At 41.2% G+C, this 13114-nt stretch overlaps 1 protein-coding gene and 1 pseudogene across 5 annotated transcripts in view; one reads left to right on the plus strand and one right to left on the minus strand.

Moving 5' to 3' along the window:
* Window positions 1-782: 782 nt before the first annotated feature.
* Window positions 783-13114, plus strand: part of PRPF3 (pre-mRNA processing factor 3) — a 17606-nt gene continuing 5274 nt past the window's right edge. The window contains exons 1-12 of one of the 5 annotated variants that reach the window (XM_015595524.2): window positions 798-916; window positions 3037-3226; window positions 3895-4025; window positions 5279-5374; window positions 5973-6119; window positions 7475-7558; window positions 7861-8081; window positions 8683-8989; window positions 9660-9826; window positions 10777-10856; window positions 12072-12215; window positions 12906-13005. In XM_015595524.2, the coding sequence (XP_015451010.1) occupies window positions 6102-6119; window positions 7475-7558; window positions 7861-8081; window positions 8683-8989; window positions 9660-9826; window positions 10777-10856; window positions 12072-12215; window positions 12906-13005 (1121 nt within the window). In that variant the 5' untranslated portion in view covers window positions 798-916; window positions 3037-3226; window positions 3895-4025; window positions 5279-5374; window positions 5973-6101. The other 4 variants (XM_006919739.2, XM_015595523.2, XM_015595522.2 and 1 more) reach the window with 4 other exon arrangements.
* LOC112469075 lies at window positions 10143-10261 on the minus strand (annotated as a pseudogene).

Consider the following 13114-nt stretch of genomic DNA (forward strand, 5'->3'; position numbering starts at 1 on the left):
ATCAGGAGCTTAGCTTTCGTTATGTGAGTTGTCTTACAGATTATATAGTAGCTATAAGTGATATAAAATCTTTATAAAAATGTCAGTTATGTATTATACATCATGTAGCTTTATTGGACTCTGAGAAGCACTGTTTGAAGCGCATTACTGTCAGTCACTTTTGTGGTCCTCACAGCAGCCCTATGAGGTGGACTTCTTTACAGGTGAGGAAAGAGGGCTTAAGCACTTTGCCTAATGTCACAACTAATGAGTGGGAGACCTGGAATACAAATCTAAGCAGTCCGGCTTTAAAGCCGGTGCTCTTAATCATTGAGCAATGATTCTCAGAGGATGCCTGGCACACACTGGGCAGTCAGTAACTGCGTTAGTGAAACAGTAAAAGGCACGGGGGCTTGGGGAGCTGATATTTCAGAGTCCCCCTGTGCATGTCTTTCTTTCTGGGTGGCTGGCCTCTGGCCCAGTTAATCTAAGGGAGAAAGGTTAAGGAGACGTGGCTAACGCTAGCGATCTTGACTCTTTCGGAGGGTCGACGTCCTACCAGAAAGGCCACGTTTGGCCTGAACGCAGAAGCCCCGCACGTTAGCGCACTTACTCTCCACGCCAGGAATACTGCAAGCGGCCAATTTCTGCGACATTAACTTCGCAGTAATTGACTTAATCGATTTAGCTGGGGAAACGAAGGCAGTCGGGAGACCGTGCGGAGCGCCCTTTGGGTTCCGCCGCGCATGCGCTCCGCCGCCGGGAAAGTGACTACTGCGGCTGCGCGGGCCGCCGGCCCGGCCCTCCCCGGTCACGTGGCGGGGACCGCGGCGTGGCGGCGGCGGTGGCGGTAGCGACGGCAGGCCGTAGGGCGGTCGGAGGGTTTCCGGTTCCGGTGTAACGTTCGGGCTCCGTCTCAGGGGCTGAAGTTTGTGGGGTGAGTAGTGGCCCCGGGCCCAAAGAGGGTATCCTCGGGTCGGAGCGCCTAGGGCCAGGGCGCAGTCCAGGAGGGGGACAGAGGCCGGAAGGTTCGGCGGGAAGGCAGCTGAGAGAAGAACGAGGTTCTGTGGGAGAAGGGGTTGAAATGAGATTGTGGCGAGGAAAAGGGCGGGGGCGGGAAGGGGACGGGGTGCGGAGACTGGCTCTGAGATGAGGAGTTTGGGCAAAACAAGGTGGGAAAGGGGCGGGTCGGAGAGACGGAGGGAGCCAAAGGGGAGAATGGGGCCTGTTGTGGGGGGGGAGCTCGGGGGTAGCAGAGGAGAGCACGGAGCAAGCCTGCGGAAGATGGGCTTCTGCTACCTCTCATTCAGAGATCGCTTTGCCCTCCTCTCCGTCCGCACCGTAACGTGCACACATCTCCGCCCCGCGCAGTTACTGTTGACCCTTTGATTGGTGACAAAGCTGTTTACTGTTTGTGACTTTCAGGTTTGCCCACAGACATGTTTCATGTTTGGTTTGCACTTTGTCTTATGGAGTAATGGGTTGAATACATTTGTTCCTATAGTGCTTGGGCACACGACTCATCTGATAGAGTGAAGCCTCAGTCGCTGCTTTGGACCTTCACATTGCTTACGCTTTCTAGCCTGTGATTCAGTTCTAGTGGAATGTAAACCCCGTTAAGGCGAGGATTCCTGACTGTTCTGTTCGCTGTCGTGTGTGTCCTCAGCACCCAGTATGCTGCTTCACACTTAGTGGTTACGCAGTAAATATTGAATTAAATTAAGTGAGGGTATGGCAGTTGTCCTCATTTTGTAAGGCGAATAAACAGGCTCAGGAATTACTTGCCCAAAGGCTGGTAATGAGTTCCGAGCTCTGTGTTGCAACTCTTCAGTGTTAGCTTTTTATTCACTCTGTGATACCAACATGCTTCTTTTGAACAAAGGCACATTTAATATGTAGAGATCGAGAGGTTATACTGCTGTCTCATGATGGGTAAATACAACCACCGTGGAATTATTCACCTAACGTGTCACTGAGGCATAAAATCTTTCACTCCTCGTTTCATGACTTTAATCTACTAGCTTCATACGGTTATACTGAAAATTAAATACACTGTTTAGCAACAGGTCTTAGGATAAACCTGCCAAGAATATAGAAGTTAATCAGACTATCTTTGGGGAGAAAAGATGCCTTAAAACATCTTGAAAGATTGACTCTCAGATCAGACTGATGATGTCAGTGCAGTTTATTGACTTTTAGCCACTATGGAGAAATTTAGAGAAATAAAATTTTCTCTCTGATCATGAGTTTTGAGATTTAGGTAGATCAAAATGTAAACGTGAATGATGTTTAAGGATTATACTGATTGCATTAAATGATAAATTAAGGATTTGTTATAGAGTCCTTTATGACTGTTTTCTCTGCCAAGCTGAAAAGTAGAATAAAGGTGAAAAGACAGAGAAAACATCCAAAATGACAGTGATCTTTTCTTAGCTGAGGGATTATTCTTATCAAGTCAACTGATGAAGACCCTTTAGAACATGAGTGAAAATTATCTAGGTACAGAATTCTCACTGGGATGAATACTACTACAAAGAAATGTAGCAGAACATTCTTAAGGATTATGAGCTTTAATACAAGATGACTGGCATGAATAAGCCCTTTTTTATTTGCATCTCTTAAAAGAAAGGAAACCTATAGGTCAGGGCTGAGTTAAGGAATGCCCGCCTAGAAGCAGGAGGAATAGAAAAGCTGGCCTCTGGGTGGGCTTTTTTCAGTCTCATTTTAATGTTACATGTTTGCCAGTCCTTGTTGATGTGACAAGATCAAAAAAGAAACTAGAACTCATTTCTCAGACTGAGTTATTCCCAGGGTTTGTTTATTCCACAAATTTCATTGACCTACTGGTACTTACTCAGGGTTAAAAAATCAAACAATGTAGTTCTTTCTGCTTCAAAGTATAGGTTTTAGAGAAAGTGTTTGGCTTGAAATGAAATGAAGAACGTGGCGGCAGATTTAGAATAGTTTGGGGAAGTCATTCCTGACGTGCTGTCCATTGACTGGAGTCACTTTAGTCTTTTCCTGCCCTCTAACTGAACTCTCCTGGATTCTTTTTAGGTGCGGTATTGAATCCTGTTTGAGCTGTCCTCCTTTTCCTGCAGAATGGCACTGTCTAAGAGGGAGCTGGATGAGCTGAAACCATGGATCGAGAAGACAGTGAAGAGGGTGCTGGGTTTCTCAGAGCCCACGGTGGTCACAGCAGCACTGAACTGTGTGGGGAAGGGCATGGACAAGAAGAAGGCAGCTGGTGTGTACCTTTCTGAATCTTTTGACTTAACATATAGGATGACCCCAAACTGCTTCAGAATTCCCCAAAATTCTCTCTGTTGGGAGTGTCTACAAAGGGTCAGACCACATTTTATTTTCTCTTGCATTATAACGGAAATAGCCCAAATAACTATTTTTTTGCTTTTTCACTTATTTTTATACTGCTTATGACATATTTTGAATCTCCGACTTCCTTTGGCCACTGTACTGAGTTACCTAAATTAAATTTACTTAAGAAATATCCTAAAGTCATATGGATATTTTCAGATTCAGATTGACATCTAAACATAGAAGTCTTTATAAAATACGGAAAAATTCAAGGGAGGTAGATTTTTAATGGTAGTCTCCTACAACTTGCTGTTGGGGAGGAGTTAGGGAGATTATTCATCCTAAACTTCGTTGCTCAACCTGAGTATGTTGCACTGGCTGTACTACTTCCTACTCCAAAACACTGTAACTGTATTTTCACCTTTCATAGGACAGGGTCACTCAGTGTAAAAGAACATATGGGAATCCTACAAAGAAATTAAGGAAACATTTCTCTCCCTGCCAGGGATAAGATTCCAGTGTTGGTGTCTGTTATATGCCTAACAGACATTAGACTAAAGTACACACCTTTTCAACCTTACCACCTTTTTTTCCTGTCAGACCATCTGAAACCTTTTCTTGATGATTCTACTCTCCGATTTGTGGACAAACTGTTTGAGGCTGTGGAGGAAGGCCGAAGCTCTAGGCATTCCAAGTCTAGCAGCGACAGGAGCAGAAAACGAGAGCTAAAGGTAGGTTACAGTTAAATATCTGATGAGCTCAGGAATGTTTTGAATGGTAACAAAGTTGCTGAGCTTACCTGGCTCCCGTTTTGATAGCTGCTGTTAGAATACCTAATACTCAAGAGAGATTCTTAGACCTTAAAGTAGAGGGGGTGGACTTGTATTATCACCATCTGTGGTAACAAACTACCTGAGTTCATGGGTTGATATAGTCCAAAGAAACAATTGGTAGCTTTGTCCTTTTTTGTATACAGTTAGTTTTGGTTCTCCTGTTTCCCTATGTCTCCTTTTATTCCCCTTACTACTACCCGTAAGCTGATTGCTGTAAGATTTAATGCTTTGATTTACTCAAGGCCTAATAGATTGCTTCAGCAGTGATTCCACTGCTATCTGGGCTGTAGACATCACTCTTGCTTCTTTATGGGCGTTTCTCTGCAATGGCTTATAGATGGGATGCTTAACAACAGTTACGGATTACTGTATGGGTGGCGACCCTGCCATATGCTATATAGCATATTGCTAGTCATCTGTCCCCACGAGTGGAATACTTCAAGGGAACATCGTTACTCCCTTACCTACTTCACTTTTTATTCTATGGTTACTGATTGGTCCTGGCCTCTTTGAGTATTAGCAGTGGCAGGAGCCAAGTAACTAACCGATCTCTCTATCTTTTCTCTCCATCTCTCAAAAAAAAAACCTTTTCTGTGACTCCCATCTAACAACCATCCAAAGTGCTCCTGATACCTTGGCTTTCCTATTGCTTTTCCTGAGGCTCAGAGGGTGAATAAACGATGTCTGCTTGGTCCCTGGCCAGGCTATGGAACCAACAGAAATAGAGATTTGTGTGTTTTGTGTTTAGGGCGTTATAGGGTGATCAGAGGAGTGCGAGACAGTCCTTGCCTTGACGGAACATGCAATTTAAGGGTTGGGACATGGGGAGAAGAGCACAACAAAATATAGTCACAAAATAGAAAATCTTCAGTAGCGATTTCTTGTAAATTTTAGGATTGACTAGACTTTTGTTGAATTTTGTTATGTTTAAGGGGGAATGCTTGGTCCACCCTATACACAGATCTTCAGAGTGAAGATGATGTTATGATAGGGCATGCTGTGAATGAAGTGACTGCATTGGGTGGGATTAATAAAAACGGTTTCTTGAAGGAGGTATCTAGATAGCCTTGGGACATGGGTCCCGTTTTGGTCCATTCAGGTCCCCACCCCACACAATATATTATGGGAGAGTCCTTTTTCTTGAACTGTAGGAGTTCCAGGAAGCGCTCGCCCCTGGCCGAGGATATGTCCTTGCAAAACACGAGCCCTCCTAGTGAAGAGGGGATGTCACCCAAAGCCTACCACCGGTGTGTACATTTGCTTTTTCCCATTGTCCCTTCAGTTGGCCACTCTTGGTCCTATTAAATTCACCTTGCAAATTAGTCAACATATTTGAGTTCCCATTGTTTGATGAGAACAGTGTTATTGGGGGATACTGAAGCAGGAAGAGGAAGCCCCCGTCCTGGAAGAGCTTAGACTAGTTGGGAGAAAGTACTAACATTGAAAGACCTAACACTTGGCAAGCAGAATGTAATTTTACGTAGTGTGAACCAGGCTCTTAAGTGCTAAGAGGAGACGATGCAACAGTTTGAACAGAGTGGGATGAGATTATTAATGAGGAAAACTTCCTGGAGGAGGTGAGTTTTAGGCAGGATTTGGAACGGGTTGTGGAAAATCGAGAGAGATCGTTACAAATGTGGGCAGTAGCATTTGCAAAGATCTTGAGAGGGGAACATTTATAAGGACGTGGAGTAGGAAAATGATGAAGTTGGGTGAGACGGTCTATTTGGTGGAGGGTCTAGAAGACTCTGGGAAAAGCCACAGTGTGCTGATAGGAACTAGGATGATTCTTCTCTTCTCCCACGGGCAGGAATACAACTCTTCTTTCATCTTGGGTTCCCTTAGGAAGTGTTTGGTGATGACTCTGAGATCTCGAAGGAATCATCAGGAGTAAAGAAGCGACGGATACCCCGTTTTGAGGAGGTGGAAGAGGAGCCAGAAGTGATCCCAGGGCCTCCCTCAGAGAGCCCTGGCATGCTCACTAAACTCCAGGTTAGTAATTGGGAACTGGAGTGATTTTGGGAGTTGAAGAAACAGATGCATGGGTCCAGATTTATTGTGACCTCGCTATGAATTAGTGTTAAGCATTGGGGAACTTTTGTTTCCTGCTTTATGTTTCATCATTCTTTGGTAGCCAGGAGTATTCCAGTTAAAGGCTATTGAAATAGCATTTATGGAGCACCTGTTATGGGACTGGCAAGGTGTGTTACATACATCATTTGCCCAATTATCTACCTCATGGGGTCATTGAGAAAATAATTGAAATAATCAGAACTGAGCTTGATGGCAGAGGAGAATTTCCAAATACATTGCACATAAGGTGTAATCTACTTAAATAATTTGAAGTTGACTTTGTATTTTTAAATAGGACTTACCTGTGTGTTTTTTTTTAAAATGGGCGCTGTTAAACAATTTTGATATACATAAGCAGTAAATGTTTCTTGTACTATTTAAAATTTCTTGGAAATAGAATATAGGTATAAACATGTATGGTTTGATAGATGTATTTGCTTATTTAAATATGATATTTCTGAAAGGAAAGAAACTGATGATAATATGTTTTATAGAGAAAGGGGTGGAAGAATTCACAATATATCTTTTTGTACTTTTTGCATTTTGAATTATATAAATACATCACCTCAAAAAATGCTTGGAAAAAAATACTCGAAATAAATTTTTAAAAAATATCTTGAAGCTCCTTGATAGCAGTTCTCTTTTGGAAAATTTGAGAAGAAAATTTAAGAAGAATTTAAGAATTTGATCATATCCTCAAAGCTTATCATCCTGAACTTCTTTAGGACAGAAGTGGCGTTCACAGAGACCAGGAAGCAGGTCTTTATATTGTTTCTGGTTACCCCAACTAAGGGATTCAGGGGTTAATAACATGATTTTTTTTAAGTATAATTTGTGTGGGTTCTGTTAGGAGTTTTGCATGTGTTATTTAAATGCTCACAACAGCCCTGGTAAGGTTGGTATTACTATTTTTAACCCTTTTAGACACCTGGAGGTTTAGAGATTAAGTACAAAACCCAAGGTCACACAGGCATTAAGTAAGAGTTAAGATTCAAACTCGAGTTTCTCTGACTCCAGAGTCTTAATCATCAAGCTGCGTAACTACCTAACATGTCAATCCTGCCTTAGGAAGATGGGCTGAAATTTTCATTGTTCAGCTGTCTAGGCTTATCTTACTAAATTTTTTAGCCTGTGATACAGGTGGAATATGATGGGATAATTCAAAAAAATTTTAGGTCTCTAGACCTGAAAGCCCTTTGGGTTTAGGAACCTGAATGAGAGAAACAAAAGAGACATTAACAGTTTTTCAACCCCTCTCCCCCCACCGAGAACAGATCAAACAGATGATGGAGGCAGCAACACGACAAATAGAGGAGAGAAAAAAACAACTGAGCTTCATTAGCCCCCCTACACCTCAGGTACTGTACCCAGATTACTCTGAAAAGAAGACTCTTTAGCACAGAGTGTCTTGCCATTCACTCAAATGAGAGTCTAGAAGGTGACTGTATGGTCTACCCCACAATCTCTCACTGTCTGCCAGTGTGTGTGTGTGTGTGTGTTTGTGTGTGTGTGGCATGGTCTACCCCACAATCTATCACTGTCTGCCAGTGTGTGTGTGTGTGTTTGTGTGTGTGTGTTTGTGTGTGTGCGCGCGCGCGCCTGCCTGCCTGCCTGCCTGCCTAATCCATCTGATTCTGATTTCTTTTTCTCTATCTCACAGCCAAAGACTACTTCTTCCTCCCAACCAGAGCGACTTCCAATTGGCAACACTATTCAGCCTTCCCAGGCAGCCACTTTCATGAATGATGCCATTGAGAAGGCAAGGAAAGCAGCTGAACTACAAGCCCGCATCCAGGCCCAGCTGGCACTGAAGCCAGGGCTCATAGGCAATGCCAACATGGTGGGCCTGGCCAATCTTCATGCCATGGGCATTGCTCCCCCGTGAGTATCTGTTTCGTGGAACCCCTGGTTGTTTCTGAAGCTTGAGAAGCAATAAATACCTTTAAATGTTATTGACCCTCTTCTTCCAAGGAACCTAAATCATTTCTTAAACAGTTACATATTTCTTACATATTCAATAAATATCAATTGGATTTATTCTTTTGGCTTCCTTGTTGCAGAGTTTATTACCTTCCTTTTATAATAGGTAGAACTGAAGTTAAGATTATTCATCTAGTATTGGAGCTAGGAATAGAACTAGGTCCGAGAGGTCTCTACAACAGTGTAAAGATGATTGACTTCATTTTTAGCACACGTGTTGGGTTTGGCATCCCTTGTCTGACTCAAGAATTCGGGAGTAGAAGATAGGATTTGCAACTTTATATCAGTAATTTATCAATTTGTTTCATCTGATTGTACTCTATATTCAGCTATTCATTTTGATGTTTTCAATCAAGATGTTATTCTCTGATGAGTTTATGTCCCCTAGAATTGTGGAACCTAGTTGTCTTTGTTGGGTTTTGGTTTGTTTTATTTTCTGTTTGTTTTTTTGTTTGCCTTATTGTTCCATATGGGATTTATTTCTTTGTGGGCTATTTTTCAGAAAGGTGGAGTTAAAAGATCAAACTAAACCTACACCACTGATTCTCGACGAGCAAGGTCGCACTGTAGATGCAACAGGCAAAGAGATTGAGCTGACACACCGCATGCCCACTCTGAAGGCCAATATTCGTGCTGTGAAGCGGGAACAATTCAAGCAACAGCTGAAAGAAAAGCCATCAGAAGACATGGAGTCCAATACCTTTTTTGACCCCCGAGTCTCAATTGCCCCTTCCCAGCGCCAGAGACGCACTTTTAAATTCCATGACAAGGGCAAATTTGAGAAGATTGCCCAACGATTACGGACAAAGGTATCAGGTTTAGACTATAACCTAGAACTTCGAAGAAGTTAGGAAGGAGACAAAGGAAATTGAATACAGTCCTAAAATATTGTCAACTCGGTTCTCTGTGTTTTGAGCAATTAGATAAATAAGTGACAAAGCAGTGAATAATTTCTTAAATACTGTATTTATTCCTGGAATACTTGATTTTTAGCTGATTTGTCTTTTTAATTACATTCTACTTAGTGGAAATAAAATTGAGTTTGAAAATTCTCCACATCCAATTGACAGTGGAGGGAAGTAATTCAGAACCCTCTGGATGACTAAAGAAAGCTACCCTGGTGTTAAAATTGACTGCAGATAATCCACACACTTGCAGAGTTGAATTGACTGGGTATTGAGCGACTTTTACTGTCTCTTTTCATCCTCTCAGAATGAGATTTTCATAACAATTCCATTTCTGCAAATTTGCACGTACAAGCATTATGGGGTAAAAGTAGTGATGAGGGTAAAATATATGTAAATAACTAAGGATAAAATAAAGCAGAAAGGCTCTTTTTTTCCTAAGCTTTCAGAAATTATGGACATTCGTTGCATTAGGTATAAAGAGTTCAACAAGAGAGTGTTTTAAAGTTTGAGATTATACTACTTTTTCTGTGACTCCAATTTATCTTCCTGTCTTGGTTTATCTTGTCTTTAGGCTCAACTGGAAAAGCTGCAGGCAGAGATCTCACAGGCAGCTCGAAAAACAGGCATCCATACTTCAACTAGGCTAGCCCTCATTGCTCCTAAGAAGGAATTAAAGGAAGGAGATATCCCTGAAATTGAGTGGTGGGACTCTTATATCATCCCCAATGGCTTTGACCTGTGAGTTTGTTAGTTAATTCTTTTTAACAAGGCTAGAATTTTGTTGGGAGAGATGGTACTAGTGCACTAAGTAAAATTTTAAAATCCGTACACAAGCTCGTATACTTATAAAGAGTATGTTGTATGAGTTAGTTTTGTAGTTAATGTAGGTAAAATGGGCACAAATCTAAAAGCAGATCTATAAATTATTTGCTTTTGTTTTACATTATTTGTGTTTAGCATTTTTTTTTTAGGCGAGGCAACCCTTGGTTGACCTCACAGATTGGAAGGACCTTGTCAGCTTACAATCCCTTATTTTTTATTTTATTTTTTTTTACACCTACAGCACCTGGTCATCCTAGGTGGTCTCCCATCCAAGTACTAACCGGGCCTGACCCTGCTTAGCTTCCGAGATCAGACGGGATCAGGCTTGTTCAGGGTGGCATGGCCGTGGACTTAACATATTTTCTTAATTACATTCTTTTGCTACTTATTATAGATGTTTGTGTTTCTTAAAGACCCAGTACTAGAACAGAGCAAGGATTCTTAGTTGATGAGGGAGAAAATGGCAAATAAAGCATATAAGAAACATCTGGAGAGCTTTAGTTATATCTGCTTCATCATTCTGCTACACGGCTTTGGGAGACCATGTCTGAGCCTTTCCTTACCTTCCCTGGTCAGCTGCTGTCTGAGGGAGTTACTGTTACTAATGAGAGACTGTGGAATCCATCAGAGACATTTGAGTAGAAAAAGTGAAGAGTAACTGGTGTGGAGAGTGCAGCCAAACTTTGTCGGACCCAGTTTTCTCAACTTGAAAATTACGTGTAACATAATTACATATTATAGATATGCAAATACTAAAAAGGGCTGGAAGCATTGTGGAGAGCAGATTCTTTCATTGTTTCTGAGACTCCCTTGCTTGGAATCATCTCTATCCACATACTTGTTTTCCCTTCTTCGTCCGATTTTAGTACAGAGCAAAATCCCAAGAGAGAAGATTACTTTGGAATCACAAATCTTGTTGAACATCCGGCCCAGCTCAACCCTCCAGGTGATGTATAAATTAGTCAAGGCTCTAGGAAAGTATTATTCAACAGAGCTTTCTGTGATAGTGGACGTGTTCTCTAGCTGTGCTGTCCATACAGTAGCTACTATCCACATGTGACTTTTGAGCACTTGTAAACTGAGTTGCACTAATACAGCTGAGGGACTGAAATTTTAATTTATTCAATTTTAATTAATTTAAATTTAAGTGGCACATATACCTAGTGGCAGTGCAGCTCTGGAGCACTGAGGCTGAATCTGAAGAGGGCCTCACTGATGTATATGTCAGGTTGGGTTTTTGCCATAGTGTTGACTTCCAACTCCAGTCTTATGCCACCTCTAAACTCCTGCTCTTCGATCTTCTTTGTCTTCAGCCTTTCTGCCTCTCATTTTTGTAGCAACTCTGTTGGCTCAGTCAAAAGTGATAGGTTTTGTCGTAGCTGTGTTTTTAACTAGCTGGATCCCTTGGGTAAATCAGAACACGGAATTTCAAGTGGAGATAACATTAACTGATTTGCCTTCTTCAAGAGTTATGTGGATCGTAAAAGGCTGTTATCGCTTTAATCAAATTTGGGATCAACAGAGGAAATAATACCTTAATTACTAAATTTACTTAACAGTATCTCCAATAAGTTCAGGAAAATAGATTGAGACCTTGAGCTAATACAAGGTATAATAGTTAATGAATTTTGCTTATTCAGAATCTACTTAGCTGTCATCTGTGTGACTCATTAGAATGTGGTTGCGGGAAGGGGGGTGTTTGCTTGCTTGTTCATTTGTTTTAAAATTTTCACAAACCTGTTTTGGGAGTCCAGATAATTTTTCCCAATTCCTATAACGCTAGTATTATAAATTTCATCATCTTGGCCAGTGGTTTTCAAATTGTATTCCATAGAAACACTGAAGGTCAGGAGTGAGATCCAAATGAGATTCTAGATACCACCACCTACTCCAGATCCTCAATCAGAGCAACCAGAGCAGCTCTAATTTCCATAGTTGCCGCATTTCAGTCGATAAAGGGTTCAGCTGCTTAAAGAATAACAAATTAGAGTACTACTCATGAAAGATAAGAATGCATTTTAAAAATATAACTTTACTGCCACTATCATAACCTAAAAATAACCAAAAGAATTAAACTAAAGAATTTTTAATGTGATTGATATTTATTTGCATCCCTCTAATATGCTGATTGCTTTGGTACATCCATTTCTCTGATTGACAGTTGACAATGACACACCAGTTACCCTGGGAGTATATCTTACCAAGAAGGAACAGAAGAAGCTTCGAAGGCAGACAAGGAGAGAAGCACAGAAGGAACTCCAAGAGAAAGTCAGGCTGGGCCTGATGCCTCCTCCAGAACCCAAAGGTGCGTATCTTAGAGCCAGGGACGAAAGGTGGCGAATTTACCTCTGTAATTCTAGAGGAACTTTAGCATCTCTCTGTATTTGGTTCTCAGAATCATTCATGGTTCTTTTCTTCCTTTCCTACATCTTCTGCTATCTTTTCGTTTTTAAGACAGGTCAATATATTCATTGTTAAGGTCATTAAAGCTTATTTTTTAAATATTATTGACCATATAACACTCTGATCTTCCCGGAAGAATAATGGTCTTGAAATTCATGAAGATAGTAGTTGCAGTTTTTAACATAGAGTTGTTTCATTCATAATTCTTAATATTTGAGAAGTGAAAATACAGTTTAAAAAATCTTACTCTTATAGTATCCATTATTTTCAATAATATTTTGAGCATCATTATGTATAGGATTTTTCACTAAATGCTAGTAGAGTGAAAATACCAAATAAATTAAGTTCCTTGTCTCTCATAAAATTTTAAGCAATGTAAATAAATGCATACAAACCATTTAGATTAATTTTGTGAATTTCCCCAAATGCTGAGTTAATCGTATGGGCTTTTCAAGGTAGGAGTTTTGGGAAGAAGTGAATTTTGAGCAAAGGTATGAAATAGGAAAACTATAAATTCGTAAGAAGAGGTGACCAGTTATCCCAGCTGGAGAAGCAATTTAGGAGATTGATTCCTGTCCTCTCTCCACTGCAGTGAGAATTTCTAATTTGATGCGAGTGTTAGGAACAGAAGCTGTTCAAGACCCCACGAAGGTAGAAGCCCATGTCAGAGCTCAGATGGCAAAAAGACAGAAGTAAGTGCCATGGGTTGGGTGGACACCCAGGGCAAGTATCTTTCCCGAAGTCTTCTGGGGGATCCATATTTGGAGGGAGGGGAGAGTCCTCTGTGGCTCTCTCTTTCCC

The sequence above is a fragment of the Pteropus alecto genome, unplaced genomic scaffold (assembly GCF_000325575.1).
Source record: "Pteropus alecto unplaced genomic scaffold, ASM32557v1 scaffold106, whole genome shotgun sequence".
Taxonomy (NCBI): domain Eukaryota; kingdom Metazoa; phylum Chordata; class Mammalia; order Chiroptera; family Pteropodidae; genus Pteropus; species Pteropus alecto.